Genomic DNA, 26,200 nt, shown 5'->3' on the forward strand with positions numbered 1-26,200 from the left:
GTCAGCCTCGACAGTCGAGGAGGAGAAACGACGCGTTGAACGAAGCTCGCTCACCTCTGGCATTCAGCCCTCAACGTCTCCTTCCTCATCGGTTCCACTGTCCGACTCCCTAGCTTCCTTCCCAGCATCCTCCTTCCCAGTTCCGAAGTTGGAGCTCCCTCCCGAGGAGAAGAGACTCTGTCCTCCCAAACCCAATCCCGTCTTCGTCGTCGCCGTTCCCTCTTCTCCGACGCTCAACCCACCAAAGTCCAATCCCAACCCAGCCGTCTTCTCCTCCAAAGCACAGAGGATCATCTCCTCCTGGTCGACTTCGACGATCGGCGTATCAACGTGCCCTTCCATCCAAGTGGCGCTTCCGACGAGAGTGGGAGGAGGAAGAGCGATGCTGAGAGCTGGGCTTGGTTTGGCTTTTCGAGGAGGAGGAGGACTGATTGGAGAAGCGGTAGGATCGGTGAAGTAGGAGTCTCGAAGGTCGGTAGGGGAGGAAGGGGACTCGATGGTTGGGGAGGGCGTGAGAGGGAGGATTCGAGAGGTGGAGGAAGGTCGTTCGGTGATGAGGGAAGACGTGTATGCAACTGGCGACGAGGGAACCGACGATTCGTTCGAGGCTGCAGCTGAGTTTCGGATGATCTTGGTAGGAGTGAAGTTGGTGGGAGAGGATGGGGAGGAGCAAAGGAGGATGCCTGGGCTTGGAGGGCTTATGGCTCGCTCGATGACCGGGGAGGAGGCGAGGTGGGAGGAGAGGAGGAGGAGGGAGGAGGATGAAGTGGTGAGGACTCGGAGGGTGGATGATCTCGGAGGGGAAGAGAGAGGGGATCGAAGAGTAGGAGGGGATTGGTTCCTTCGAGAAGAAGCGCCGGGGAGGATGGGAGAGGAGCTGGCGTGGTGGAAGGTTGGTCGAGAGAGGTTGTGTGCATTGAGTTGAGGCTGAAGGGAGCAGGAGGAAGAAGTGTGAACGGTGTTCCTCCTCGAGATGGCAGAGCTTCCCTTCCCTTCAGCTTCCCTCCCCTTTGCCAGCAAGATATCCTCCTGATCAAGATGATCCTTCGAGAGAGCAGCTTCTAGAGCAGGTTTTGCTCGTCCTCTGAAGCCAGGATCCTGAAGTCGAGCAGGGACGGGGGTGGAGAGGACGACTGGAAGCGAGAACGTGCCTCCTGCTCGTCGAGAAGTTCGATTTCCCGTGGTGGAAGGGTTGGGGTGGGAGAGAGCGAAGAGAGAAGAAGAGGAGGAGGAGAAGAGGGCAGAGGGAGGAGGAAGGGGAGGCGCTGATATTTCACTGGAGGAAGAAGGAAGGAAGGAAGCAAAGGAGGAAGGAGGAGGAACGAGATGGGAGTTAGGGAGGAAGAGGGTCGTCAGCTTTGCAGCCCTACGCTGGATTCTACAGGTGCTCGGAACAAGATCCAACTCACCTCATGTCGTGTGTGTTTGAGTAATGGATGGGTGGTGGCGACGAAGAGAAGTTTATGGTGGTGGTTTGGAGGGAAAGAACAGGAAGAAGAGGGAGAGGGGTCAAGATCTGAGAAGGCTTGAGAAGGCTTTCCCTTCGGATCCAGAGTCAGCTGAAACGAGTAGGGAAGCGAAGGGAAATGAAGTTCACATCGAAAGGAACGAGAAAGAGAAGAACTTCCTCTGAACGGTGTCGTGGTTGAGGGAGAGGAGGAGGGAGAGAGAGGAGGACTTCGCTTCGAAAGGTGAGCTCGCATTCTCTGGGCCGATTTGGCTTGTTTCAGCCTTGCGATTCGCCCCTGTTGACTCGAAGATTTTCGAGGCGACTCCTTCAGACTCCCAGCTAGCCCATCTGCGAGTCCCTGCTTTGAATCCGAGATGTTTTGCTCTACATCTCCGGACCAGGAAGAGACCGAGGGTCAGACCTCTCTTTCGCCCCAAGCTCTCATTCTTTCGAGGACGTTTCTCCCATTCAATTTAGCAGAGTCGACTCGACCAGTTCCATCGTGAAGATCGGTGTTTTCAGTGGTAGAGACTGGAGCTCGCTGCCTTGGACGAAAGATCTGAGGTTCGACGAGACGCGAAGACGCGCCCTCCCTCTCTCGCTCCTCTTCGATCTGGGCCTCATCAGCCCCCTCCACTCTACTGCGCTCTCAATGGAGCTCACATAAAGGTTCCTTCAGAATCTAGAACGGCAAGTCGAAAACTTTTCTGCTGGAAGAGCGTTCCGAGTCAAGGGGGGGGTGGGAGGTGACGTCGAAGAACCTCCTCTCTTCCTTTCCTCTCTTCCTCTTTCTCTTTCTTCCTCCCTACAACACCATCTTCTCTCAGATCCTCCACAACAGAAGCTCAGCATCTTCCAGGTCCTTCCCATCACAAAAAACCCTCCCCCTCTCCATTCCATTTCGCCAAGTTCGCTCAACTATGGTTCGCGTTTCATCAAGTGACAGCTCCGAGGCTCTCTTCAGCAGCTCCTCAGATTCCGACCCAACCATCGTCTCGTATCATGGTGAGCTCTATACATTCTCCCCGTATTTAGTTCTCTGGAGCGTTGAAGGCGGGAAAGAGCGACGTTTGACGACGTTTTATCCCCCTCCTTCCCCTTCCCATCCCCTAGCCGATATGGCCATCTACACCAAAGGACTCTACTTGGAAGCCGTGTACCAGTCGAAGCTCGCGAGAGCGAAAGTGGAGGGAGAGGATGCTTGGGTGGAGAAACAAATCCAGGTGCGTCTTCTCGCTTCTCTTCTCCTCTTCCCCACGCCCCTCTCGTCCTCTCTTAACCTTCACGCTCAGGGAACAAGAAGAGAGTTTTACCAAAATCGTCCCAACGTCTTTCCTGGCTCCTCCTTCTTTTCGCTCGACGTTGCAGAGCCACCATCGGAGACGAGCTCGTCAACGCTCCCAATCTCCCTCTTCTTCATCTCCTCGATTCGCTAGCAGCAACGGTCACCAGTTCATTCACAAATGAGGAGAGTTTCAAAGAGTGTGAGTACACAATTTGAAGCTGACGCTGGATGGTACTCAAGAAGCAGGAACGCTGATCCCTCTTTTTCTCGACGCGTCGTTTTCTCTTTCTCTTCAGACCCACTCCCGTCAACACAAACTCGTTTCTCGTCCCTCGACAACGACAAAAAGACACACCCGCTGCCCATCGCAGATACTTTGAGCCTCTCAGACGAGCTCGTTCTATATTCTCAGCCTCTTTTACATCCCTCGTCGACGCGATCCAACTTTCCGTCATTCGACTTCGCTACGAGCCAGATTCACCGCCGCTCGTTCACGTATGTAGCCTTAGTGTTCTCATAGATCTTTCACCTCGATATCTTGATCTCTTCACGCCGGAACCGATGTTTGGTGAGAAGAAGAGGCTAAGGGAACCGAAAATGAAGATCGACGTTGACGCGAGACAACCGTCGCGTGTTGAGGAGAAAGGAAGAACTCGATACTGAGAGGCTCAGCCTGACTCAATAGAGCTGGTCTCACTTCTCTTAGCACAAGGACTTCCAGAGACAGAAACGTTCTTCACTCGATTTCGAGCGTGTCAACCTTCACCCTCCCGCTCCTTCTCTCTCGCCGGCTAGGATCCCTTCTCTCTCCTCCGAAACGAAGCTAGGTTTCTTACTCACATCTCTCCTTCCAAGTGCAAAAACCTTCCTCGGCAGCCTTTCGGAGAGAAAAAAAAAAGCTGCGGAGGAAAGCACGAGGCCGACCCCCTCTTCCCTTCCTGCTGCTCCTTCCCCTCCAACCAAACCGGCCTCGAGCTCACCTCTCCTTCCCTCTCCCTCCTCCCTTCTCTTTCCCACCGCTCCGAGGTCGATTGGTTGGATGGCCCAACCCTTAGCGTCGTCTTCTTCGCCTCCTCCCTCGTTCGACTGGCTAGGAAGAAGAGGCAGCATAGGAACAAACCGATCGAGGAAATCGTCGAAGCTCGTTCCTCCCTCTCCTTCCTCCCTCCCTGCATCAGCTCTACCGGACGACGATTACATCCCGTGAGTCCACATTTGTCTTAGTTCGATTCTTCAGTCTTTGGCTCCATTTCCTCGTACAGTTTTGATTGACTTTCTTTGCTTTGGGATTCAGATATCGAGGTCGAATCTCGATCCCTCCTCCTGAGCTCCCGTCCCTCTTTCCTTCCCCTCCTCAACCCTCTGGACCGGCTTCTTCCTCCCAAAACCTACCCAAACGGAGAGCGACCATTACTTCCCAATCCACCCACCACACCTCACCTCGGTCTCCACCTCAACAGATGTCCTCCCCTCCTCCAACCTACCCTCGCCTCTTCCCTCTTTCCGGGGGCATTGGGGAGTCGCCCGTCAGCTTCGCCCAACAGCAGCAGCAGCACCAGCTCAGCCCGTCCAAGAGGTCCATGGCAGGAGCCTCGGATGGAAGGAGCTCAGTGGAGACTACGTCTACGTCCAGGAAGGCCAGCCGAGACGGCTTCCTCTCAGGCGGTGGGACGATGTCCGTCGAGCGTCAGACGAAGGGCTCCTCCGACCCCTCCCTCCCTCGAGGGAGAGATAGATCCAACTCGTCGACCGCCAGCATACCCAAACCCATATCCGATCCCCTCAGAGCTCCCTCTCCTCCATTCTCCTACAATCCCTCCCGACCTCCTCCTCCTCAGCCCACGCTCCCACGCTCCAAACACCTTCAACCTGCTCGCCTCCCCTTCTCCTCTTCGTCGCCGGACCTTCGTTCTCTCTCTCACTCCCACCAACCTTCGACGGACAAGCAGTCTCGCTCACGGCAACTCGCATACGGTGAGCTATCTTCCTTCTGTTTTCTTGCGGCTCTCGGTGGAGCTTGACAAACACCTCAGTTGATTGCCGGACGAAGGAAGCTCGAGCTCACCGTTTCCTCTCCTTCCTTTCTCACAGCAGCTTCCACGACGTGCGATACCTGGGTCTATCCTCAACCCAAACTCAAACCCTTCCTCATCACTCCTCCCAGCAGTCCTCCAGCCGTCCCTCTCCCCAACGAAAAATCTGCAAGGAACTCTCCTTCGCCCGTCAAAAAGGATCTCCTGAGTCGCTTCCCTTCGATCGGACGGTCGATCTCTTCGGCTCACAACAAACGGAGACCCTCTCTCCCAGAGTTCGTCACTCCGGACGAGTCGTCGGACATTAGGGTTCTTCGAGAAGGAGATCAGAGGGAGCAGGAGAAGATTCTGTGGGCGGCAGCAGCGAGGAAGGGAAGTGTGTCGAGGAAGGGAAGGAATAGGTCTGGATCTGGAGCGAGTCGAGGAGAGCTGGGAGCATCAACAGGGACTACGTCTACTCGAGGAGTGAAGCTGTCGTTCGACTTCCTCTCGAAACCTCCCTCGGACGAACGGGACGGACGGTCGTCGGCTCCTCTCGAAGCTCACGAGAAGTCCACTCGTCCTCGGAAGGCTTCGAGTCAGGGAGACCTGAGAGCTATTCAAGCCAGCTCGAGAGGAAGGGACTCTGGAGGAGACCGAGGAGGAGGACTCGACCCACGGATCTCAGCTGAAAGGGAGCACGAACAACCCTACGTCTCGACGAAGCACCATCACCCCTTCCTCGGACGACCACTCCCTCCCTCCTCTTCCGTCGTCGACATCGGACCCGATGGGATCTGGAACGAACTCCCTCAACCCTCCTCGTCTCAGGGACCCGAGGATGCTGGACCTACTCGCTTCGTGATCGGTCAAGCTCTCTCGCCAGACTCAGCTCCGGATTCCTCAGCCTCGTCCTCCAACGGCTCTCACGATCCTCGAACCCATCGTCGCTACGCTTCTCAAGCATCTCGGTCGATCTCCTCCCTCGACGCTTTCCACGCTCGGTTTCCACCCTCGCCTGGTCACGCCGGGACCTTCAAGAAGAGCCACGGTCGAGCCAGCACCATCTCTTCCTCGTCGCGTCTCCTCGTCCCTTCGTCCCAAGACCAGTCCATCGCCGCTCCCCTCACATCGGCTCCTCCCTTCCTCGAAAATCGGAGCTGGATCAGGGAGTCTCAAGACGCTCTTCTCAACGTCTCGAATGACTCGTCTAGGAGAGGGTCGCACGAGCACGACTCCGTCCGGAAAGTCGCGTCGTCGTCGTCAATGAGGGTTCATCCTTCGACCTCAGGCAAGGTCATCGCCGACAACTGGACCTTCCCTCCTTCGCCTGCCAACACCGCTTCCAATGGATCGTCGCCCGAGTTTGCCCAGCACCAGCCGTACCGAGGATCGTCGTCCTCTCAGCATCCTACGATTGCCGCTCACGCGTCGTCGGTTGGATCTCATTACTCTTTGCAGGCTGCTCCTCTCTTTTCTTACGACAACTACGAGGTGAGTCGAGGAGCTTCTACCTTGTCGTATATTTCGCCCCTCTCGACGCTGACGAGCTTCCATTCTTCCTCGTTCCAGACTCTGTTCTACGAGCCTCCCACCTCGCCCGTTCGGGTTCACGCTCCTCCTCCTTCCTCCGACGGCGAGGGAGAGACCTGGTCCGAGACTGGATTCGGAGAAGAGATCTTCGATCCAGGTAGGTTCCTCTCCTCCCGTCGAGCTTTCTCTCGAGACGCGTCGACTCTCGAACTGACCTTTCTCTCTTTCTCTCACAGACGCTCCCGACGTTCGACCACCCATCATCAGGCACGTCAGTCGAACCCTCTCCGTTCCCTCTCCCGACAACAACAACCGAGATCGCCTCTCTCGCTCCTCCATCCACTCCATCGCAGGAGAACTTGGAGACCTCAGCGCGTCGTTCCCCTTCCCTCCTCGTCCCACCGCCTCCGGCCCTTCTCTTTCTTCGGCCTCCTTCGTCACAACCGCTTCCTACGTTACTGCAGACTCGCATATCACTGTTACACCTTAGCCTTCTCTTAATCATAGCATCTTCTAGTCTACCTCCCTGCTCTCTCGCTTAGTTTAGCAACCTTGTCTAATCCATTTTTCGCTGCTCAATTCTTCTCTTGCACGTCTACACGCTCTTTCTCTACCTGGTTCCCTCCTACCGCACGCTCCTTCGCTTTTTTTGATTCTATTCAACGGGCCCTCGTTTTTACACTTGCTTTCTTCCGTTTCGTCGCTCTCTCACTCTCTCGCATCTGTTTTCCTTCCCTCTCGCCTCCCTCTCTCCTTTACGCTACCTCATGAGTTCTCCTTACCTTACCCAAACGACGCCCTTCCGCAACCACTGCTGCTTTCACCCATACACCTCGTCTTCTTCGTTTGTTTCGTTACAACATTCATGAGATCGTGATCGTTCGAGATGGGGTTGTTTCTACACTAGATTAAACTACCTCTCTCTCTCCGCCTCTTCGGTTCGTTCCCATCCTCGACTCTGGACTAAGCTGAACAGCCATCACTCGTACTTCGTAAGGTCGAGTGTCAGGGATCTGGAAGATCCGACGTCTTGGTCCCGGTAGACTCCGACGAGCGAGTTGGATTTCTCGTAGAGGGTGCTGGGAGAGCGGAAAACGAGAGGGTCTGTTAGTAAAGGGACGAGAACCGAGAGCTCGAAAGGTGAGAGTGAGAGAAGGGAGGAAACGGAGAACTCACTCCTTCAAGGAGATCACGATGAACTGAACGGCAGTCGAGCAGTGTTCCCTCAGGTATCGAGCAACCCTGGCGACGTTCGTATTGTCGAGAGCAGCATCCACCTCGTCGAGAACGAAGAAAGGAGCGGGTTGGAAGCTGGAAGAAACGAAAGAAAGAAGGAAGAACGAGTCAGATCAGATCCGGTACGAGACGCGTCGCGGAAGGACAGAACGAGAACGAACCTGTGGATGGCGAACAGCAGAGCCAAAGCGGCAACCGTTTGCTCTCCTCCCGACAGCTGATCCATGTCTCGGAACCTCTTCATCGGTGGCATGGCGTGGTACTTGATTCCAGCGAGGTAGGGTTCCTGTTCAAGGAGGAAGAACGAGACGCGACGGAGAAGACGTCAGTGGAGCTGCTCGACGAACCCAGACTTCGGGTAGCGCTAATTGACTCACTTCACTATCCTCCAACGACAGGTAGGCGACTCCTCCCATCGGCGAAGCGTTTCCCTTGGTCAGATCCTTGTAGACTTGGTCGATTCGATCCGAGATGTGGGTGTAGGCTTTGTTGAAGAGGTCGGATCTGGGGAACGACGAGAGGGACGAAAGATCAGCGAGAGAAAAAGAGGGTCGACGAGCAGAAGAAAGAATGAAGAACGAACCTCTGCTTCTTGATGTCGTTGAAGTGTTCTCGAGCCGTCGACGATTCCTTCCTCGCCTTCTCGACCTCCCTCTCGGTCTCGGTGAGCTTGGCTTGGACTCCACCCATCCTAGTGAAAGGGACGAAAAGAGAAAGTCAGCGAACGTTCGAGAGAAATTATGGTCTAGGACGAGGAGAAGCAGGCAGGACGAACTTGTCGGCAGCCTTCATGTTGGGAGCCATCCTCACGATCTCAGCGTCGATCTTGGCGATAGCGTTCTCGAGTTCTTCTCCGTACTCCTCTCCCCCGTTCTGGTAAAGGTGAGAAGAAGGCAAAGAGTCAGCGAAGTCCTAAGAGAAGGAAGAAGAGAGATGGAACGCGTCTGAATCCAAACTCACTTCCTTTTCCTCGTCCTCGAGATCAGCGAAATCGACCTCGATAGCGTAGTCCTTCGCCACCAGAGGTTTCTGAGTTCCGTCGTCGTCCTCGTCGACATCCATGGCAGCTGGACCGTTTCCGTCCTGAAAAGAGTCAAACGAGAAGACGGGTCAGGTCGAAAAGGGAAAGGGGAGAGAGAGAGAAGACGAAGACTCACGTCGTCACCAGCGTCCATGGGAACGGCATCGAGAGAACCACTCAGCAGAGGGATGTCGATATCCTCGAACTTGCATCGACGGTAGATGACGGCTCTCTCTACTCCGAGTCGTTCGATGGTGTCGTTCTGCAAGCCCGAAGCCCAAAGTCAGTCTCGAAAAGACAGGACGCGCCGGAGAGAGAGAAACGAGCTCACCCAAGATCCAATCTCCTTCAGAGCCCTATCCAGAACCTTCGTCGACTTGGCCGAAGCCTTCTTCACCTCCTCCAAAGTCTGCTGGCTCTCCTCGGCTTTCGTCTGGGTGACCTGAAGCGTCTCCTTGAGATCCTTGAGTTCGGCGAGAGCAGCCTCGATCTGCTCGACCAACGCGTCTCGGGAAGCGACGAGTTGGACGAGAGCGGCTCGTTCGTCTTGGACGGACTTCTGAAGGTTCTGGAGTCGTCGTTGGGTTCCTTCGAGTTGCTCGGCTTCGAAAGCAGACCTGATGAGAGAAAGGCGAAGAATCAGAACCTCGTCGAGAAAGAGAAAAAAGAGACGGCGACTCACTGATGAGACAGCCTAGCAATCTGAGCATCGAACTGAACTCGAGCTTCGGCTTGCTGCTGAGCGACTCGAAGCTGGACCTCCTCGTAATCTCGGATGTTTGCGACCTGAATTCGAGCACAAAAGGCGGCGAAGATTCCGTCCTCAGAGGCGTTGACTTGGTCAGCGAGGGTGGCGATCTCGTCCTCGACGGTGGTAAGAGAAGCTTGTTTCTGATCAATCGGATGAAACGAGGAAGAAGAGGGAGTCAGCTCGAGATTCGCACGCAGGAGGAGCGGAGAAGGAAGACGAACCTTGTCCAGGTTGGAAGTCGTGCTCTTGATCTCCTTCTCGGCGTGCTTCAACTCCTCCTTGAGTCCAGTCAGACGAAGCTTGGTAGCACTCTGAGACAAGGAGCGAGAAAAGGTAGATCAGCGAGGAGCTCAGACGCGCTTCGGTAAAGAAAGAAGGAGGACGAACCAGATCGTCCTTGACCAACACAAGCTCAGCGTCGAATCGAGAGATGTCTCCAGTCAGGTTCTCGTCCGTCTTTCCCTTGGGGTACGACTTCTGAAGCTCCTTCATGTAGGCCATCAGGGAGTCTCGTTGTTTGGACAGAGCTGGGGCGAGGAAGAGAACGAGGAGTGGGTTTCAGCTCGGAGAGGCGACGCGACGAGGAGAAAACGAAACGAAGCCCGACAAACTCACCAGCAACCTCCTTCTCGTCCCACTTCCTTCCATTCCCGTGAGAGCTCTGACCACCCGTGATCGACCCAGACTTGTGAATGACGGTTCCATCGAGAGTCACGGCTGTCGAACGAAATCGAAAACGCGTCAGTTCTCCTTCCTCTTCTTCCGAACTCGACTCTCAGAAAGGCCAGAACCCACACTTCACATCCTGTCCTCGATCGTAGCAGACGTATCTCGCAATATCCATCGTGTCGCAAACGAGCGAGTTGCCACAAGCGTGCTGCATGGCTGCTTCGAACTGAGGGTTGAAGTCGATCACGTCGATGGCCAGTCTGGCTCCTTTGGCGAAGGAACGGTACTTGTCGTTGGTGGGTTTAGCTTGGATGCTGTCGAGAGGGATGAAGGTTGCTTGGCCGAGACGTTGGGATCGAAGGTACTGAGGGTGGGTGAGAGGGGGGAAGGAGAGGAGGGTCAGGCGAGACGAGACGAGAGGAGGAGGGAGCGAGAGAGAGGAAACGAGGCGAGAGAAAGAACTCACGTTGATGCACTCGATAGCAGTCTTCTCATGATCGATAACGATAGCGTCGATGTTCCTTCCGAGCACGACCGAAACGGCGGTTTGGTACTTGGTCTGAGTGGGCTTGCAGAGATCGACGACTCGACCATGAACACCTGTTCGAAAAGACGAGAACACGTCGAGTCAACACCGAGTCGAACCAGCTTCCCGAAGGTAGCAGTCGAGCGAAAGAGACGCTAGCTAGTGAGGAAGCCCGACTCACCAGGGAAGATCGTCTTCAGCGTCGCCAACGTCTCCCTCAACTTGGTCTCCTTCTCGGTCTGCTTCCTGTCGGCTCCGGCTTGGACGATCTTGGTGTAGCAGTTCTGAAGCTTCTCGTTGGTTTCGGTCTCGAGTTGACTGAAAGGCAGAAAGAGAGAAACGGAAGAGGAAAGAGTTCAGCTTCGAGACCTCGAGAACGGGCGAGACGAGACGACGAACCTGATCCTCGACCTCTCAGCAACGAGACTGTCCAACTCCTGCTTCGACCGACTTCGATCCGCCTGGAGAGACTTGACCTTGACTTCCGTCTGATTTCACACCAAAACACCAAAGCCAACCCGAGTCAGCGCTCCGTCTTCTTCTCCTTCGACCCGAACGCGTCTCGTCTCGAAGAACGAAGAACGAGTCGAACTCACCGCCTCCTTCTTCTCCTCCAAATCCCCAATCTCGTTCCTCAACTTGCTCGTCTGCCTCTTGAGTCCCTCGAGCTTCTCGGTCAGGTCGGTGGTCTCCTCGTTGAGCGTCTTCTCCTGTCGACGGAGGAGGTCGAGCTTCTGGCGTTCGGCGGGGAGGAGGGTGTTGGCTTTGGCTTTCCTGCAGATGGGAAGATGGATGGAGCGAAGAGGAAGGGAGATGGTCAGTGACGGGCGAAAGGAGAGAGGGCAGGAAGAGGGGAAAGAGGGATTGTGAGGAGATGGGGGAGCGGGACGGGAAGAGAAAGAACGAACAGTTGTCGATACTCAGCGATATCAGCATCGGAGAGAGCCTTTCCAGCTTGTTGAGCTGACTTCCTCTGAGCCTCTGTTATCGCAACAATCCGAAACCAAAAACCTCGAGATCAGCTTCGACATCCGACGATCAAAACAAAAGGACGGACGCGTCGAGACGAGATGAAAGGAGAAAAACTCACCCTCAGCCTGCTTCGCCAGCTTCTCCACCTTCTTCAAATCCGCTCTCAAACTCTCGAGGCTCTCCGTCTGACGGGTCATGTCTCGTTGAACCTTCTCTCCGAGGGACTCTGCGGTCGAGGCCTTCTTCTCCGAGTGAGCGATCTGGGTTTCGACGGCGACGAGTTTGGGAGCCTGAAGCCAGATCGATGGTCAACATTCGTTGGGTTTTGAGATTCTTCGAGGCACAGACGAAGAAAAATACGAAGACGAGAACTCACCAACTGATCCGTAGCCTTCTCCTTGTTCTTGATGACCTTTTCCTGCTTGGAGATCTCCGCTTGGAGAGCGACTTGAGCCTTTCGAGCGGCGGAGACCTTCTTCTCGTGGGAGTCCTATCAATCAACACCGCGCACGAAGGAAAACGTCAGCTTAAGCGAGACGAGCAAGGAAAGAAAGGGAGACGAGACCAGAGGAAAGACGAGGACGAACATGTTCCTTCCTCAACTTGGCCAACTCCTTGTTCTTCGCCTTGATGTCCTCCGAAGCTTTCGAGATCCCATCCTGGATATGGTACAGTCTCCAGAGAACTTGTTGTACGACGAGATCGTCCTGTGAGAACAGGCAACGCGACGAGACGAAACGAACATCAGTTTCCGTTCGAGCTCAACCTCCCTTCTCCCTTCTCTCGAGCCAACTGAGAACGGGATGAAACCACTGACCTTCTCCTTCCTGAGCTTGGTAAGTTTGGTAGCTTCCGACTTGTGCTCCTTGTAGGCCTTGAACTCCTTTGCGATCTCCCTCTTGTTCTGCATGTTCTCGGTCGAGTTGGCGGTGGCCTTGTCCTGAGCTTCTTTGGCTTTCTCGTAGGCGGGAGCGAGTTCGAGGGAGCTGAGAGAAGAAGAAACGAACGCGACGTCGCAGAAAGAGAGAAGGGAGATAGTGTAAGCGTGTGTGGGTGGAAGAAGTGACGGAAAGATAGAGGGCAGAGGGAAGGAGGGAGGGAGAGGAGGGACGCGAGAGGTGGAAGCGGCACGAACCCTGAGATCTGCTCGATAAGACGGCAGAGATCCTTGGGAGACTGCCTGGCGATAGCTTCGACATCACCCTGTTTCCACCCAAAGAGTCAAGAGAGTGAGTTCGAGCTCGATTGAGATGGGCGAAGGGAAAGATGGGAGGAAGGAGGGACGGGGAAGGCGACTGACCTGGAAGACGAGGAAGTTCTTTGCCTTTACGAGGATGTTGTGCTTCTCGAGAGCCGAGTTGTAGACTCCGTAGGTGACCGTCCTTCCGTTGATCTTGTACTCGCTCGATCCCGTTATCGATACCCTAGGATAGGAAGCGCAAAGCGATCAGCTCGATCCGAACAGCAGGAAGGGAAGGAAGAGATCAAGCTCACGTTCTCTGAAACCTATACTCCTCCCCCTCCTCATCCTCGTAAACCGCCATCACCCAAGCCGTCTTCGCGGTCCCTTCTCCCTCGTCTCCATCCTCGTCCGATTCCTCCTCCTCCTGGGTTGCTCCTGACTGAGTGGATTCGTCTGGTCCTCGAGCGAGCTTCCTTCCTCTGTAGACGAGGTCCTTGAGTTGTTTGGATCGAAGTTGGGAGGATTTGATTCCTAGGACGAAGGAGATGGCGTCCATGAGGTTGGATTTCCCTGAACCATTGGGTCCGATGATGGCAGAGAAGGGCTTGAAGGGACCGATCGTTTGATGACCTCGATACGACCTGGGAGGGAGGAGGGAGGAAGGAGGAGAGGTGAGCTCGTGCTTTCCTATGTATCCATCCAAGCTCCCAGTGAAGATCGGAGGTGAGCTTACTTGAAGTTTGATAGCTCTAGTCTGACGAGCATCTCGAGCGTAGTTCCACGAGGGAAGAAGGGAAAGTCGTGGAAAGAGAGAAGGAGGGAGTTGGGAGAAGAGAGACGAAGCTCATTGCGTCGCGACTCGAGAGTGGAGGAGGCTCGTCGTCAAGCAGATATGAGGTCACCCAAAGAAGGTATAGAAAAATGGAAAACGGAGACCTCTAGCTGATCATCCTTTCTACCTTCTCGACTATTCAGATTACCAACTTGATCGAAAAAGTACGAAGTAACGCGCTTCTTGCTGCACGCGACGAACCACTTTGAGCTTTCGCGTCCTTCCCTCCTCCTGCATTCCCTCCTCCCACCACCCACCCTCCCCCATGGCCAAAGCTGCTCCCCCTTCCTCCTCCGCCTCCAAGAAGCAATCCACCCTCCTAGGATTCTTCTCCAAGCAACCTGGTCCTGCTTCTTCTTCTCCTTCGGCGCCCAAATCCTCCTCGTCCAAACCAGCTCCAGCTCCTCCTTCCTCCTCCAGCAAACCCCTCTCCTCCAAGCCCTCCACCTCTCTCGCTCTCAACTCCTCCCCTCTAGCGACCTTCTCCAAGAAACCTCTCCCTAAACCTAAACAGATCGACGTGGACGAGGAGGTTGTGGTGGACGAGGACAGTGAAGGGGACGTCGTGCTCGATTCTCAACCTCCAAAGGTCGTCGCTCGAGCTGGAACGTCCTCCTCCGTCTCGAGTTCGCTCCCCAAGACTTCAGCAGCTCAGTCGGAAGCCACCTTCGATGAGGACGCTCATATGGACGAAGGAGAGGAGTTCCCTGTTCTTTCGGTGAGTGCATCCCTTTGCTTCGAGAGGGAAGGGAGGAAGAGGTGACCCGTTCCCGCGAGCTCACCCTTCCTTCTCTCTCTCTCTCCTCTCTTCCTCCTCTCACCTTCGATTATACAGGCTCGAGTCAAGCGAAGGATTGTTACTATCGATTCAGACGAGGACGAAGAGGACGTGTTCACTTCCAAAAAGACTCTCTCCAAGAAGGCAGCTCGTACGTTCCTCCTCCACTCCCTCCCTCCCTTCTTGAAGCGTGTTGAGCTTACATCTAGCTCTTCCTCCTTCGATCAGCTCCCAAGAAGCAAGCTCGACATGACTCGGAAGACGAGTACGACAATGCAGATGACGACGATCTCTTTGGTGCGTTTCTTTTTCTGTTGTCTTTCCTGCCTTCTTTCTCTGCTCCACTCTCGAGCTCGAGCTCACACTTCCCTCCCTCCCTCCCTCCGTCCTTCAGCTTCCGCCGCCGCCGAATACGACGAACCCATGGACGAGTCGGATGCATCGGAGAAGCCTGTCAAGAAGGCTGCTCCCAAACTCAAGAAACCTGTTCGTCCCACTTTCTCTTCTTTCCTACGAGAATGCGCTGGTTCCTCTCATCTCTCTCTCCTCGAGCTCACCTCCACCTTCGTCTTCTCCTCTTGCTCTTCCAGGCTGCTTCCCGTCCCTCGATTCGACCCTCCGGTGCTGGCTCTTCGTCGAAGGGTTCCAACAGTACCTCCTTCCTCACCAAGGCTGAACTCAAGAGGCAAGACGACAAGGAGACCAAGAAGGCCGGAGAGGACTGCTTTGATTTCTTGAAGGACCCTCGAGATGTTCGTGCCCCTTTCTCTCTCTTTACGTATCGTCCGAAATGGAAGCTGATTCTTGAGGTTGGATGATGGGTTAAACGAATGCAGAAGGACGGAAACAAACCAGGTTCGTTTCGTCTCGTCCCTCGGCTCTCCGAAGGCTGTATGCTGACTCTTTCTCTCTTCCTTTCTAAGATTCACCCGACTACGACCCCCGAACTCTCTACATCCCCAAGAAGGCTTGGGACTCCTTCACTCCCTTCGAGACTCAGGTGTGTCCTCATCTTCTCTCTTTGAGCAGAACGGGAGCAAGCTTATTCGTTGGTCGACGCGTCTCTGACCTCATCCTTCGCCCTGTCCAGTTCTGGGAGATCAAACAGAACCACTTCGACACTGTGCTCTTCTTCCAGAAGGGGAAATTCGCTGAGCTCTATGGTGCGTCTTCAGCGTCGCTCAACTTTCCTTCGAGCCAATCCTAGCTGACCTTCGCTTTTCGAACCTCCTCAAGAAAACGACGCTGTGCGTCGAGCCTCCTCTTGCTCGATCCTTCAGCTCCCACTGATCGCTCTTCGCTTTTTTAGGAGATTGGAAACCGAGAGTTCGGACTCAAGCTCACGGATCGAGTCAAGATGAAGATGGTGAGGCGAATCGAAGCTTCTCGACACGCGTTGGTCGAAACTGACCTCTCGCTCTCCCTTCTTCTTCCAGGTCGGTGTTCCGGAACAGAGCTTCGACATGTGGTGCGTACCATTCCCGTCGTCTTTCTTCGTCTCGTTCTCGATCTGACTGATTCCTCTCCTTCTTCTCTCTAGGGCCGCCAAGTTCCTCGGAGCTGGATACAAGGTCGGACGAGTCGATCAAACGGAAACTGCCCTAGGGTGAGTCAACCTCGCTCTTCTGTCTCGAATAAGACCCTTTTCGCTGACCACTCTACTTATCACAGAGCCGAGATGCGACAGAAGTCAGCCAAAGCTGGAGGACTTGGCAAGAAGACGACGGCAGGAAGGGAGATCGTCCATCGAGAGCTCAAGCACGTCCTCACCAACGGAACCGTCTCGGATGCTGCGTTCTTGTCCGGTGACGAGGCGAGCCATTGTGTGTCGATCAAGGTACGCTCTCTTCTGATTCGTCTCGAAGCAAGAGTAGATGCTGATCCTGACCTCGACTTGAACAGGAGGAGAACGAGTCGCCACACCTTCCTTCCTCCTTCGGAATCACCGTCCTCGACGCCGCTACAGGAGCCTTCTCTCTCTCAACTTTCGATGACGACGTCTGCAGAACCAAGCTCGAGACCATGTTCAGGCAGCTTCGACCCAAAGAGATCGTGTACGAGAAGGTTTGTCCTTCCCTCGTCGCGTCCACTTCTTTACTCCTCGAGGCGAGGCTGAACTCCATCTCTCCTTTTCGTTTTTGTCTTCGCAGGGAAACCTCTCCGTCCCAACCATGCGAGCCCTCCGATCCATGCTTCCCTCGTCCTGCGTCTGGGTACCCATCAAGTCCTTCGGAGCTCCCCAGGACACCCTCGACGCGCTCGCCGAGTTCTTCCCTTCCCCCGCGGATGCGATCGTGGTCGATGGAGTGGATGGGGATCTCAGCAGGTACCCCGAGGCGATCAGGTCGTCGATGGATCAGCCGCTGGTGCTTTCGTCGTTGGGCGGGATCATCTCGTGAGTTCCAGAGTGGTGGTGAGAAATCGGAAGCGCGTCTCTTCCTTACCTTCCTTTCTTTCGTTCTCGTTCACTCGACTTTCAGATACCTCAAGCAGCTCAACCTCGATCAGGATCTGCTCAGTCAGAAGAACTTTGACATCTACGACCCGATCCGACAGGGACAGAACCTCGTCCTCGATGGACAGACTCTGGCTCACATCGAGGTGAATCTTTGTTCCCTCGCCGTTTCGTTGGAATCTCTCGCTGACTGTTTGCTTCGTGGTCGCAGGTTCTCGTCAACAACGAGGGAGGAGTACGTCCTAGATCTCAAAATTTTGTCCTCGCCTCTTCGACCTTTCTGACGCTCTTTTGACCTTGCGTTTGAACAGGAGGAGGGATCGCTTCTCAAGATCCTTCAACGATGCACGACGCCCTTCGGTGAGCTTCTCTTTGCTCTCTCCTGTGCTTCGAGTCCACTATCTGACCTGTCTCGTTTCTTCTCGCTTTCAGGGAAACGACTCTTCCGACTCTGGCTCTGCATGCCTCTTCGAAAAGCTCAGGCTATCAACGATCGGTTCGTTCAGCTTTTTCGTTCCGTTCGAAACAAGCTTTGGCTTCAATCCTGACACCTCGCTCCTCTTAAATTGCAGACTCGACGCCGTGGAGGAGATCATGCAGCACCCCAACTTCGAAGACGTCTTCAGGAAGCTTTGCAAGGGTGAGCTCGTTCCCCTCTTCGTCTTCTCGAAGTCGAACGACGACTGACCGTCCTTCATATCTCTCCGTTTGCAGGTCTCCCGGATCTCGAGCGACAGGTCTCTCGAATTCACGCCAAGTCGATCAAGATCTCAGACTTCATGAAGGTCATCAATGTGAGGGCTCCTTCCTTCCTCCCTGCATCCCTCTTTCTCGAAGGACTGACCGACGCGTCCTCTCATTTTTCTCGCAGTCCTTTGACGACGTCCACCGAGGTTTCGAGAAGCTCGCCGACATCGCCGAATCCTTCGAATCCAAGTCCATCGGAGCTCTTCTCAAGTCGGCTCCTGATCTCACGTCCTACCTCGAGAACATCCGCTCGCTGTTCAAGTACGACAAGGAGGAAGGGACGCTGCTCCCCGTTCGAGGTGCCGATGAGGACTACGAGACGATCATGCAGGAGATTAAGGAGGTGGAGGAGGAGTTGGAGACGCTGAGGGAGGGGTATGTGCAGGAGTTGAGGTGAGTTCGACGCGTCGAGGGAGTCTCGTCTTCGAGTCGTTCCGTTGCTTCGAAACTGACCTTGTTTCGCTTCTTCCCTTTTTCAGAACCAAGAACGTCGAGTACTGGCACAGTGCTCAGGGTCAGAAGGAGATCTACCAGATTCAAGGTGGGAGAGCTTTGGTTTCCTCGTCCTTCTCTCGAGATTCCCTTCGACTCACACACCCCTTTTTCCTTCCTCCCGCCTCTCCTTCCTCGCTCTTCCCACAGTCCCCGCATCCACTAAAGTCCCGAAATCCTGGTCCAAAACTTCGGGAACCAAAGCCGTTTCCCGCTACACCTCCCCCGAGATCCTTCCTCTCATCCGAACCCTCCAAGAAGCACGAGAAACCCGAACCGGAACCGTCAAGACCTTCATCAAACGCCTGTTCTCCGAGTTCGACAACGATCGCGTCGTTTGGCTCAAAGCGGTCAAGACCCTCGCGGAGCTGGACTGTCTGGCGAGTTTGGCGTTGGCGAGTGGGGATTTGGATGAGCCGAAGTGCAGGCCGGTGTTTGTGGAGAGCGAGCATGCGAGGGTGGATTTCAAGGATTTGAGACATCCGGCGATGTGTCTGAGGAGTGATTTTATCCCGAACGATGTCGAGATGGGAGGGGAGAAGAGTAGGATGGTGTTGTTGACGGGGCCGTGAGTTTTTCGTTCCGCTCCCTCGTTGGGCTTCCCTTTGTTTCTTTCGAGTTGCTTGGCAAGGAGGGTGCAGACCAGGAGCTAAACTTCTCTTAATTATTTGTCTAACAGTAACATGGCCGGAAAGAGGTGAGTCAAAGCGGACCTTCTAAGAGACGCGTCGTTCTAGCTTCGAACTCCTTCTAACTTTTCCTCCATCTCCCTTCATCTTCCTCAGTACCCTCCTTCGAATGACTGCTGCTGGAATCATTCTCGCTCAGCTCGGGATGTATGTTCCTGCGTCGTCGGCGACTCTCTCTCCTCTCGACAAGATCCAGACGAGGATGTGAGTTCATTTCTCTCTCTTCTCCGACGCGCTTCGTTCTCGAACTCGAGACTCATCACCTTGGGTGCTTCTTCTCTTTTTCAGGGGAGCCTACGACAACATGTTCGCCAGTTCGTCGACGTTCAAGGTTGAGTTGGACGAATGGTGAGTCGGACGCGTCTTGTTTCTCTTCCTCTGCCCTTCGAGGACGATGCTGATCGACCTTTCTTCCCTTCTTGATACCATCAGCTCCAAGATTCTTCGAGAGGCTGGTCCCAAGAGTCTCGTCATTCTCGACGAGCTGGGTCGAGGAACTTCGACGCACGATGGTCTTGCCATCGCTGCTGTGAGTCGCCCTCGATCTTCCTTCTCAACTGTTCGGCCGCTGAACCCCTTCGTTTCTTCTCCTTCGCAGGCCGTCCTCCACCATCTCGCCACTCACACTCTCCCTCTCGGGTTCTTCGCTGTGCGTAGCTTCTCTTTCGACGCGACGAAACCTTCAGAGCTGACTCGTTGCTTCTCCTTTCCCAGACCCACTACGCCTCCCTCTCGGACGACTTCGCCTACCACGCCAACATCCGATCGATGCACATGTCCACCAAGGTTGACAACGAGAAGAGGGAGGTCACCTTCCTCTACAAGCTCATCGAAGGAAACGCCGAGTCGTCGCACGGAACTCGTTCGTTCTCTCTCTCCCTCCCTTTCCTCGTCTCGTCTCTTCTTCCGCCAAGTCCTGACCCGAATATCGTCTTCTTCCTTTGCTCACAGACGTCGCCCACCTCGCAGGAGTCCCTCTCGCCGTCGTCACCCGAGCCGAGGAGGTCTCCAAGACCTTCTTCCTCGAACTCCAAACCAAACTCGCTCGACAACGAATGTCGTCCCTCCCTCTCGTCGCCCACGCCGACTTTGCCTTCCTCTTCAAGCTTGGAACGTCGTCTGTCGAGTCCGGGATTGGCAAGCCTGGGGTTGGCTTGGGGGCGGAGACGGGATCGGAGGTGTTGAGGCTGATGAGGGAGAGCGTTGGGAGGTACGAGAGGAACGAGGAGGGGGCAGCTGTGGTGGTTGAGGGAGAGGAGTAGGGATTTTGCTTGCGCTGTGACGAGGAGCTAGCAGTGGTTAGTGCGGTGTATGAGTGGGAGTGAGATATCATGTTTTTAACGATCCTTCTTGCCTTCAGTTTGAGAGCGAAAGCGAAAAAACGCGAGGACGAATCTCCAGTCAGTTTTCGCATTCGAATGAGCGCTGAAGTCAAGACCGAAGCTTCGTCCGTGTTTTCTCTATATCGACACACCAGAGCTGTGGTTCGGGAGATGGCAAAGTGGCAGTCTGAAGGGCAAAACAGGTTGAGTCTGAGCGTCGGGACGCGTCTCGTTCGTTCCCTCTGTTCACTCCCTCCCTCTCCCTCTCTGCTTCAGTTCGGCAAAATCATCATCATCGATCGCTAACCACTCGAGATCTACAATCAAAGCCGAACGCCACCCCACCCTCTCTCCTCCTCCCACCACCCGCCACCCAACCTCTTCAGCACAAACCCAACCTCCTCCGGCACCTCCCAACCCAACCCCATGTTTTCCACTGCAATCAACCAACCCGCCCAGCCCACGACCCCGGCGACCAAAACCAGCCCAGCAGAGCCAAGGGTTCGTCCCAGCTCGTTCCAGTTCCAACGATGGACGACGTCTCGGAGGGTTTCGACAGGACCGTGTTGAAGAAGGTAGATGGTGGAGAGGAAGAGGAGAAGGAGGAAGGCGAGGAGAAGGGGACCTAGAAGGGTGGTGTATCCTATTTCGGAGAGGAATCGGGGGAAGGGAGACGGTTGAGAGGTGGTGGTGGAGGAGGTGGTAAGGGAGTCGAGAGCTGAGGAAAGGGATCGCTCGTCTTGGGTTGGCGGAGGGTCGGTTTGATGGACGAGCTCCTTCGTATCCGCCTCTGATATATCCTGGTCGTCCTCTGCAAATCCAACAGTGATCGTTCCTCCTCCCGTACTGAGGAAAGCCTCGTCCAGCCCTTCGAGAGAGAGGGACTCAGACGCGTCGTCGTTTCCGCCTTCTCCCTCGAAGCTCCCGATGAAACCCTGGGTGTTGGAGAGCGGGGTGTAGAGTGCTTGGATCTCAGGAGAGAGGTTGAGAGGTGAAGGCGAGGATGGAGAGGCAAGGGATGAAGAGGAGGGTTGGTGATGATGCTGGTCGACGAAAAGATGAGTGAGGTGACCTCGGAAGTTTCGAGGGAGGAGGAGATGGAGGGAACCGAAAGTTGAGGTGAGCGATATGGAGATAGGGAGGGTTGGAGGATGACGGTATAGCTGAGAAGAATAACAAGAAAAGGGGGAGGGATCAGAAAACGGGAAGAAGAGAGATGGACAAGCGAGCGACGAGACTCACAATCTTGACCTCAACCTCTCCCTCCCCTCTCCTCTCCGCCTCACTCCCAAAAATCAACTTTACAGGTGAAGTCTTATCCGTCCTCCGCACTCCTGTGCCGCTGACGACCCCAGCAACGACCTTGACCTCGCCTCTCTCGGACCAAAACAACCCGTTCGCTCTCTTCCCGGCGTTCTCCTCCGCCGCTTTGACTGCTTCCGGTCTATCTTCTAGTTTCGGAAGCAAAGCTTCCGGGATGGATCTAGACAGGTCGAAGACGTGGGTGTGGTAGATAGGGGTGGGACCTGTGGTGCAATGAGAGTAGTGGGAGGACCGAGGGGCGTGGAGGAGGAGGGAAGGGAGAGGTAGCCTAGAGGAGAGGAGAGTTGAGGGAGGAAGAGCGAGAGGACGAAGAGGGAGGCAGTCCGAGTAGGACGGTGGGGAGCCACAGGGAATCTGTGGAGGAAGAGATGTTGGGTGGGTCAAAGTGGGTCAGTCATTGAGCGAGAAGGCATGAAGGAAGGGGAGAGAGGAGGGCGCCGTCAAGAGGACGAACCGAGGATGCAGAGATGATGGAGTCTTGAGGAGAACATGTCATCTCTTCCTTGTCGTCGAGGAGCATGAGTAGAGATTAGAGCCAGCTAGAGATTTCGTCGATGCGAGTAGAGCGAGGATGGATGTCGAAGGACAAAGGGAGGAAGGGAAGAAGCGAGCTCGCTTAGCCTTCCTCCCCGCGCGGTCTTATCGACCTGTATCCTGTTTTCCTGCCAAAAAAAGGGTATCGATGAAGAGCAGTCCAAAGAAAGGTCTGCTGTGATTTCTATCATCTCTGCGAGGGTGGGTGAGAAGGACGTTGGGGGAAGAGGAGAAGGAGAGGGAAGGAGGAGGGGAAAGGGTGAGCTCGGAGGTTCAGCGTCGTCTTGACGACCGAAGAGCGAGGGTTCGAAGCTGGGAGATGGTGCGTACGTTGATGATAAGACGAATCAGAAAGAAGAAGATACATGGACCGTGAAGGAGACCTGAAGCTTCTCCCTCTCCCCGTTCTGCGTCGAAGGGAAGGGTCGACGCGTCGCGACAGAACGGTTACAGTACAAAGCGCTCATGAGATCGTTCGGGTGATGGATCAGAAGAAACGAGACCGAGTTCTCCTAAAAGCGCTCCGAAGCCGGTCTGAAGCGACAACGAAGAACCAAGTTCAGCGAAGAGAGAGAGAGAGATCGTTCGAACGAGATCGAAGGGCCGAAAGGATCTGTACGAACCTGAGATCGAGCTCGAACGTGAAGGCAGTTCGATCTTGGTTGTGAAGGTAGACGAACGAAGAAGCGATGGAGTCGGGGTTGATCCTCTGCAAGCAAGAAAGGGAGGGTGTGGACGATGGGAAGCGACGCGGTCAGGAACTCGCTCGGCTCCCTCGTAGAAACAAGCCCAGTACTCAACTAGGAACTAAAAGGGAGTAACGTACGCTTTCTGAATCCTTCCCAAGAACCCCATCAAGCACGACGTGAGCGACGTGGATTCCTTCAGGTCCAAACTCTCTTGCGAGCGACTGGGCCAAAGCGGAGAGACCAAATTTGCCCACAGCGAAGGCTCCGAACTTGGAACTTCCTTTCCTTGAGGCGGTGGCTCCAGTGAATATGAGGGAGCCTCGAGCCGCGAGAGAGGAGGACGAGGGGAGAGGCTTGTCGAGGAGGAGAGGGAGGAGGAGTCGAGAGAAGGCTGCTGGACCGAGGCTGCAAGAGGCAGAAGCGAAAGATCAGTCAGATACGTCTCAAAGATAGCTTCTCGCTGGCTTTTGCTCCAACCTGGTGCGTTGAGGAGGTGATAGGCGAGCTTTCGTTGCTGATCGAGGCCGCGTCGCGAAGGTCGACTCCATCCAAAGACCTCCCTCTTCGGGCTCTGAGATCTGGTCTCCTACAAGAATGCATTCCAAGATGATAGTATAGTAAGCTATTCCACTGAATAAACAATTCCAAAGATCTGACGAGGACCAGCCTCGAATCAGAGTGCGACCACTGCGACGCGATCAGAACCAGAGTCAGCCTTCTTCGTTCCTGTCTCTGCTCGAAAGCTTCAGGAAAGACAAAAACTCACCCGAGATGATCCTAAATTCCGTTCCTCCATTTGGGTTTGCTGTTTCCTCCATCAACTCGCATGTTAACGTGTGCTTTCCGGGGGAGACGTTCTCACCGACGACTCCGAACTTTGTGAGCGAACCAAAGAAGGTCAGTAAGGAATAGCAACTACGTGTAGGAGAAAGAGTCACTCACCTGTCCCACATGAGGCATTCCATCCCACCACCAGCCATCGAACCTCTTCTTGTTCTCGGTGTCGTCGTCGATCCAGCATTCGACGGAGCCGAGCTTGTACTCCTTGGGACCGGCTCGAAGATAGTAGATTTCGACCTAGAGTGAGCGAAGAAGCTGATCAGTCTGACGGAAGATGGGAACGAAAAGGTAGGAGGAGAGACAGAGATGAACGAACCTTTCCCGACGACACCTCGAGCTCAACGGTGAAGGTCGATCCAGGATTCTCGGCCCATAGGTAGGTCTTGTCGGGAGTGTTCTCAGGAGTTAGTCGAGACCTGAAAAAAACGAAGGAGAGAAAGAGACGTCAGGAGGATGAAAGGCGTGTGAGAGAAGACGCGAGGTCAGAGGGACGAAAACGTACCATCCTTCATTCGTGCTCAGAGAGGGAAGGAGAGGATTCGAAACGAACTCCCCCTCGTCCATAGTGAGACACTGACTGTTCACCGGAGCGACATCGATCTTGGGTTCGTATTTGGAGAACAGTCGAAGCTGGAGAGTGATGCGAAACGACGCGTCGGTCAGGCTAGAAGACGAGGACTCGAGAGTCTGGAAAGACCGGACTCACCTTCGGTACATCACCCAAGCCTTCGGGACCTCCCCAAACCTGAACTCCCTCCTGGTTCATCCCAAACGGCTTCTTCCAGTCCTCGCGACCGGTCAAACGAAGCTTCTCGAGTTGACGAGACGCGATGGCGAACTGTTCGAGAACGTAGCTGGACACGAAGTCTCCGAGGGCGTGGTGAGACATCGAGTTGATCTTTAGGGAGAAGAACGAGAGTGAGAAGGCGTCAGCTTACGGAACCTCCGAGTGAGGTGCGAGCTAGTCGAGTCGAGCTTCCGGGTCCCTTCACCTTCAACACGCCCTACCCGTTCTTCTCGACCACTCGTCTCTCTTCTACGACATCCAAGGTCACTCACATGCCTGGTATCAGGGTATCCCCAGCCGTTGTTCACGTAGAAATCGTGGTCCCTCTCGCCCTTCGCTCGAGTGAGGAGAGGAAGAATGACTGGACGGAGAGAGATCGTTGGCACGTCGTAGTAAGAGGCGACGGTAAGATGCTCGTCTCCACCGTTGGCAATCATCTGTAGGTCAGGACTCAGAGTCAGTAATACAAGAAAAGAACAAATGGGATTCGACGAAAAGGAGAGAGAGAAATTGGACGACGCGACTCACCTCAGCTCCCAGTCCGAGAGGTCGAGCTAGCAGGACTGCAGGTCTTTGAGGAAGATCCATCAGTCCTCGAACAAGGTCCTCCATGGATAAAGCTGCATCGTGGCCGAACATGTCGTTGATGCTGGAAAAGAAAGAACGCGTTGAACGAGAAATGAGCTTCTTTTCCTCCATCCGACATGTCGGAGAGAGAGCGATAACGCACCCGTGTTCCAAGAAAATGATGTCTACCTCGTTCTTCTTGATTTCGTTCTCCAAGCAGGCAGCCTTTGGGACAAAGGAAGAATGGACTTGATTGAGCGCTTCGTCGCCGAACCGAAGGTCGAAAAAGAGACTCACGAAGAACCGACTCCCAACAGCAGGGATAGCAGCGTTCCGTAACGAGTTCTGAGGATGAGGATGTGCTTCGCTGAGAGCTTCGAAGACCTTTGAGATCCAGATTTGATCTGAGCAGGGAGAGAGCAAGAGTCGACAGTCAGCGACGCGTCGAGATTCTCAACGAGTGTTTCGAGAGCTGAGGGATTCTGCGAACCTGGTGATCCAATTCCGTGACCTCTTGTTACACTTCCACCGAGAGCTTGAGGAGGAAGATAAGATGGAAGTAAAATAAGTCGACGAGACGGAAGGAGAGAGGGAGACGTTGTCGGAGACAAGCAAGACATCCGACCGAGAGCTCACCTGCTATGCGTAGAGGAGCGTTCTCCTGCTCAACCCGACGAAAGACCTCTCTGAAACGTGTCCCAGAGCCTGGAAAGTGAAGAAGAAGACACTGAGGGTGAGTGAGAGCTACAGAGAGATGTCGACCGGTTGGAGAGGAGGGCTGAGAGCCGAGTGACAGCTCAACCTCAAGTGCTCCTCTCTTCCCTCCAAGCTGGTTTTGAAGAGCTGGAAAGTTAGAGAATCGAAGGACATACCCTCGTAGGACCTAGACAGCTTGACGTTGTGAGGTCTGTTCGTCCGGACGCGTCGAAACGAACGGGAGGCCAAGTCGGTTTGGTGAGCTCGACGTTTCCTTCCTCCGCCCTCCCTTCGCCGTGTTTGCGACCGCTGAAACTCACGAATAGGTCTCGCAAACGTATCTCCCAAACTTCCCGTTGCAGACTTCGTCGAACCCTTCCCACTCCGATGATGCTAGGTCAGGAGGAGGGAGAGGAGGGGAGGAGAAGAGATAAGAGAAGAGAAGGAGGAGAGCGACTTGAACACCTCCGAACCACCACAGCGAACGAGGAGCGGCTTTCGCCCGGGTTTTGAAGCCTTGGACGTCTTGAGAGCTTGGGAGGAGGGTATAGGGGGAGGAGAAGAAGGAGGGGAGGGAGACCATTTTGAGGAGGTGATTGTTTGGGAGGGAGGGAGGAGGGAGAGGTGACGAGCGGTCGAGCTCGAAAGAAGGGCTCGACGACGGCTGCTGGTGCAACGAGCTAGGAAAAAAAATGCAGATTGATCTGTTTCCCAGTCTCTACATTCAGATAAGATCAGACTCGTTTCTCAAGAAGATCTTCTCAAGTCAGAAAAACAAACCACTGCGCGACTAACCAAATTCGTTGCTCCT

At 54.7% G+C, this 26,200-nt stretch overlaps 7 protein-coding genes across 7 annotated transcripts; 2 read left to right on the top strand and 5 right to left on the bottom strand.

The window, feature by feature from the left end:
* Positions 1-63: 63 nt before the first annotated feature.
* Positions 64-1,414, bottom strand: BDY24DRAFT_416024 (uncharacterized protein; the record flags this gene model as incomplete). Its single annotated transcript, XM_076643530.1, has 2 exons — positions 64-1,276; positions 1,410-1,414. The coding sequence occupies 2 exons, from the start codon at positions 1,412-1,414 to the stop codon at positions 64-66; spliced, it is 1,218 nt and encodes a 405-aa protein (XP_076495811.1).
* Positions 1,415-4,077: 2,663 nt separating this feature from the next.
* On the top strand, positions 4,078-7,121 carry BDY24DRAFT_86825 (uncharacterized protein). Its single transcript, XM_076645202.1, has 4 exons — positions 4,078-4,709; positions 4,830-6,241; positions 6,320-6,437; positions 6,517-7,121. Exons 1-4 carry the CDS (start codon positions 4,196-4,198, stop codon positions 6,768-6,770), a joined length of 2,298 nt encoding a protein of 765 aa, XP_076495812.1. The 5' UTR covers positions 4,078-4,195; the 3' UTR covers positions 6,771-7,121.
* Positions 7,122-7,123: 2 nt separating this feature from the next.
* SMC1 (cohesin subunit SMC1) lies at positions 7,124-13,455 on the bottom strand. Its single transcript, XM_076640880.1, has 27 exons — positions 13,372-13,455; positions 12,950-13,279; positions 12,756-12,879; positions 12,591-12,658; positions 12,273-12,441; positions 12,043-12,162; positions 11,832-11,945; positions 11,574-11,745; positions 11,392-11,464; positions 11,080-11,257; positions 10,883-10,971; positions 10,665-10,801; positions 10,424-10,557; positions 10,084-10,321; positions 9,904-10,005; positions 9,676-9,815; positions 9,510-9,599; positions 9,220-9,428; positions 8,869-9,154; positions 8,674-8,799; positions 8,477-8,599; positions 8,292-8,389; positions 8,100-8,207; positions 7,894-8,020; positions 7,678-7,802; positions 7,457-7,591; positions 7,124-7,359 (listed from the first exon to the last, which is right to left on the bottom strand). Exons 1-27 carry the CDS (start codon positions 13,401-13,403, stop codon positions 7,260-7,262), a joined length of 3,747 nt encoding a protein of 1,248 aa, XP_076495813.1. The 5' UTR covers positions 13,404-13,455; the 3' UTR covers positions 7,124-7,259.
* A 262-nt stretch (positions 13,456-13,717) lies between these two features.
* MSH6 (mismatch repair ATPase MSH6) lies at positions 13,718-19,978 on the top strand. The gene is made up of 31 exons (XM_076640881.1): positions 13,718-14,188; positions 14,306-14,399; positions 14,477-14,545; positions 14,643-14,734; positions 14,839-15,000; positions 15,085-15,103; positions 15,172-15,248; positions 15,339-15,411; positions 15,485-15,495; positions 15,558-15,614; positions 15,685-15,716; positions 15,789-15,854; positions 15,920-16,085; positions 16,151-16,312; positions 16,399-16,643; positions 16,729-16,849; positions 16,915-16,938; positions 17,015-17,063; positions 17,136-17,199; positions 17,276-17,343; positions 17,418-17,497; positions 17,575-17,843; positions 17,930-17,991; positions 18,093-18,510; positions 18,622-18,639; positions 18,728-18,835; positions 18,920-18,979; positions 19,064-19,160; positions 19,230-19,280; positions 19,346-19,493; positions 19,583-19,978. The coding sequence occupies exons 1-31, from the start codon at positions 13,736-13,738 to the stop codon at positions 19,891-19,893; spliced, it is 3,726 nt and encodes a 1,241-aa protein (XP_076495814.1). The 5' UTR covers positions 13,718-13,735; the 3' UTR covers positions 19,894-19,978.
* Positions 19,979-20,276: 298 nt separating this feature from the next.
* BDY24DRAFT_416028 (uncharacterized protein) lies at positions 20,277-21,796 on the bottom strand (the record flags this gene model as incomplete). The annotated part of the gene is made up of 3 exons (XM_076643531.1): positions 20,277-21,116; positions 21,196-21,630; positions 21,731-21,796. The coding sequence occupies 3 exons, from the start codon at positions 21,794-21,796 to the stop codon at positions 20,277-20,279; spliced, it is 1,341 nt and encodes a 446-aa protein (XP_076495815.1).
* Positions 21,797-22,322: 526 nt separating this feature from the next.
* BDY24DRAFT_416029 (uncharacterized protein) lies at positions 22,323-23,047 on the bottom strand (the record flags this gene model as incomplete). The annotated part of the gene is made up of 4 exons (XM_076643532.1): positions 22,323-22,344; positions 22,434-22,519; positions 22,637-22,904; positions 22,977-23,047. 4 exons carry the CDS (start codon positions 23,045-23,047, stop codon positions 22,323-22,325), a joined length of 447 nt encoding a protein of 148 aa, XP_076495816.1.
* Positions 23,048-23,172: 125 nt separating this feature from the next.
* Positions 23,173-25,972, bottom strand: BDY24DRAFT_416030 (SGNH/GDSL hydrolase family protein; the record flags this gene model as incomplete). Its single annotated transcript, XM_076643533.1, has 15 exons — positions 23,173-23,186; positions 23,266-23,374; positions 23,442-23,576; positions 23,656-23,755; positions 23,842-23,969; positions 24,046-24,237; positions 24,399-24,563; positions 24,655-24,775; positions 24,857-24,918; positions 24,991-25,097; positions 25,184-25,228; positions 25,330-25,398; positions 25,566-25,600; positions 25,710-25,782; positions 25,876-25,972. The coding sequence occupies 15 exons, from the start codon at positions 25,970-25,972 to the stop codon at positions 23,173-23,175; spliced, it is 1,452 nt and encodes a 483-aa protein (XP_076495817.1).
* Between the last annotated feature and the right edge of the window lie 228 nt (positions 25,973-26,200).

This window comes from Mrakia frigida, assembly GCF_051309035.1.
Source record: "Mrakia frigida strain ATCC 22029 unplaced genomic scaffold BDY24scaffold_19, whole genome shotgun sequence".
Classification (NCBI taxonomy): domain Eukaryota; kingdom Fungi; phylum Basidiomycota; class Tremellomycetes; order Cystofilobasidiales; family Mrakiaceae; genus Mrakia; species Mrakia frigida.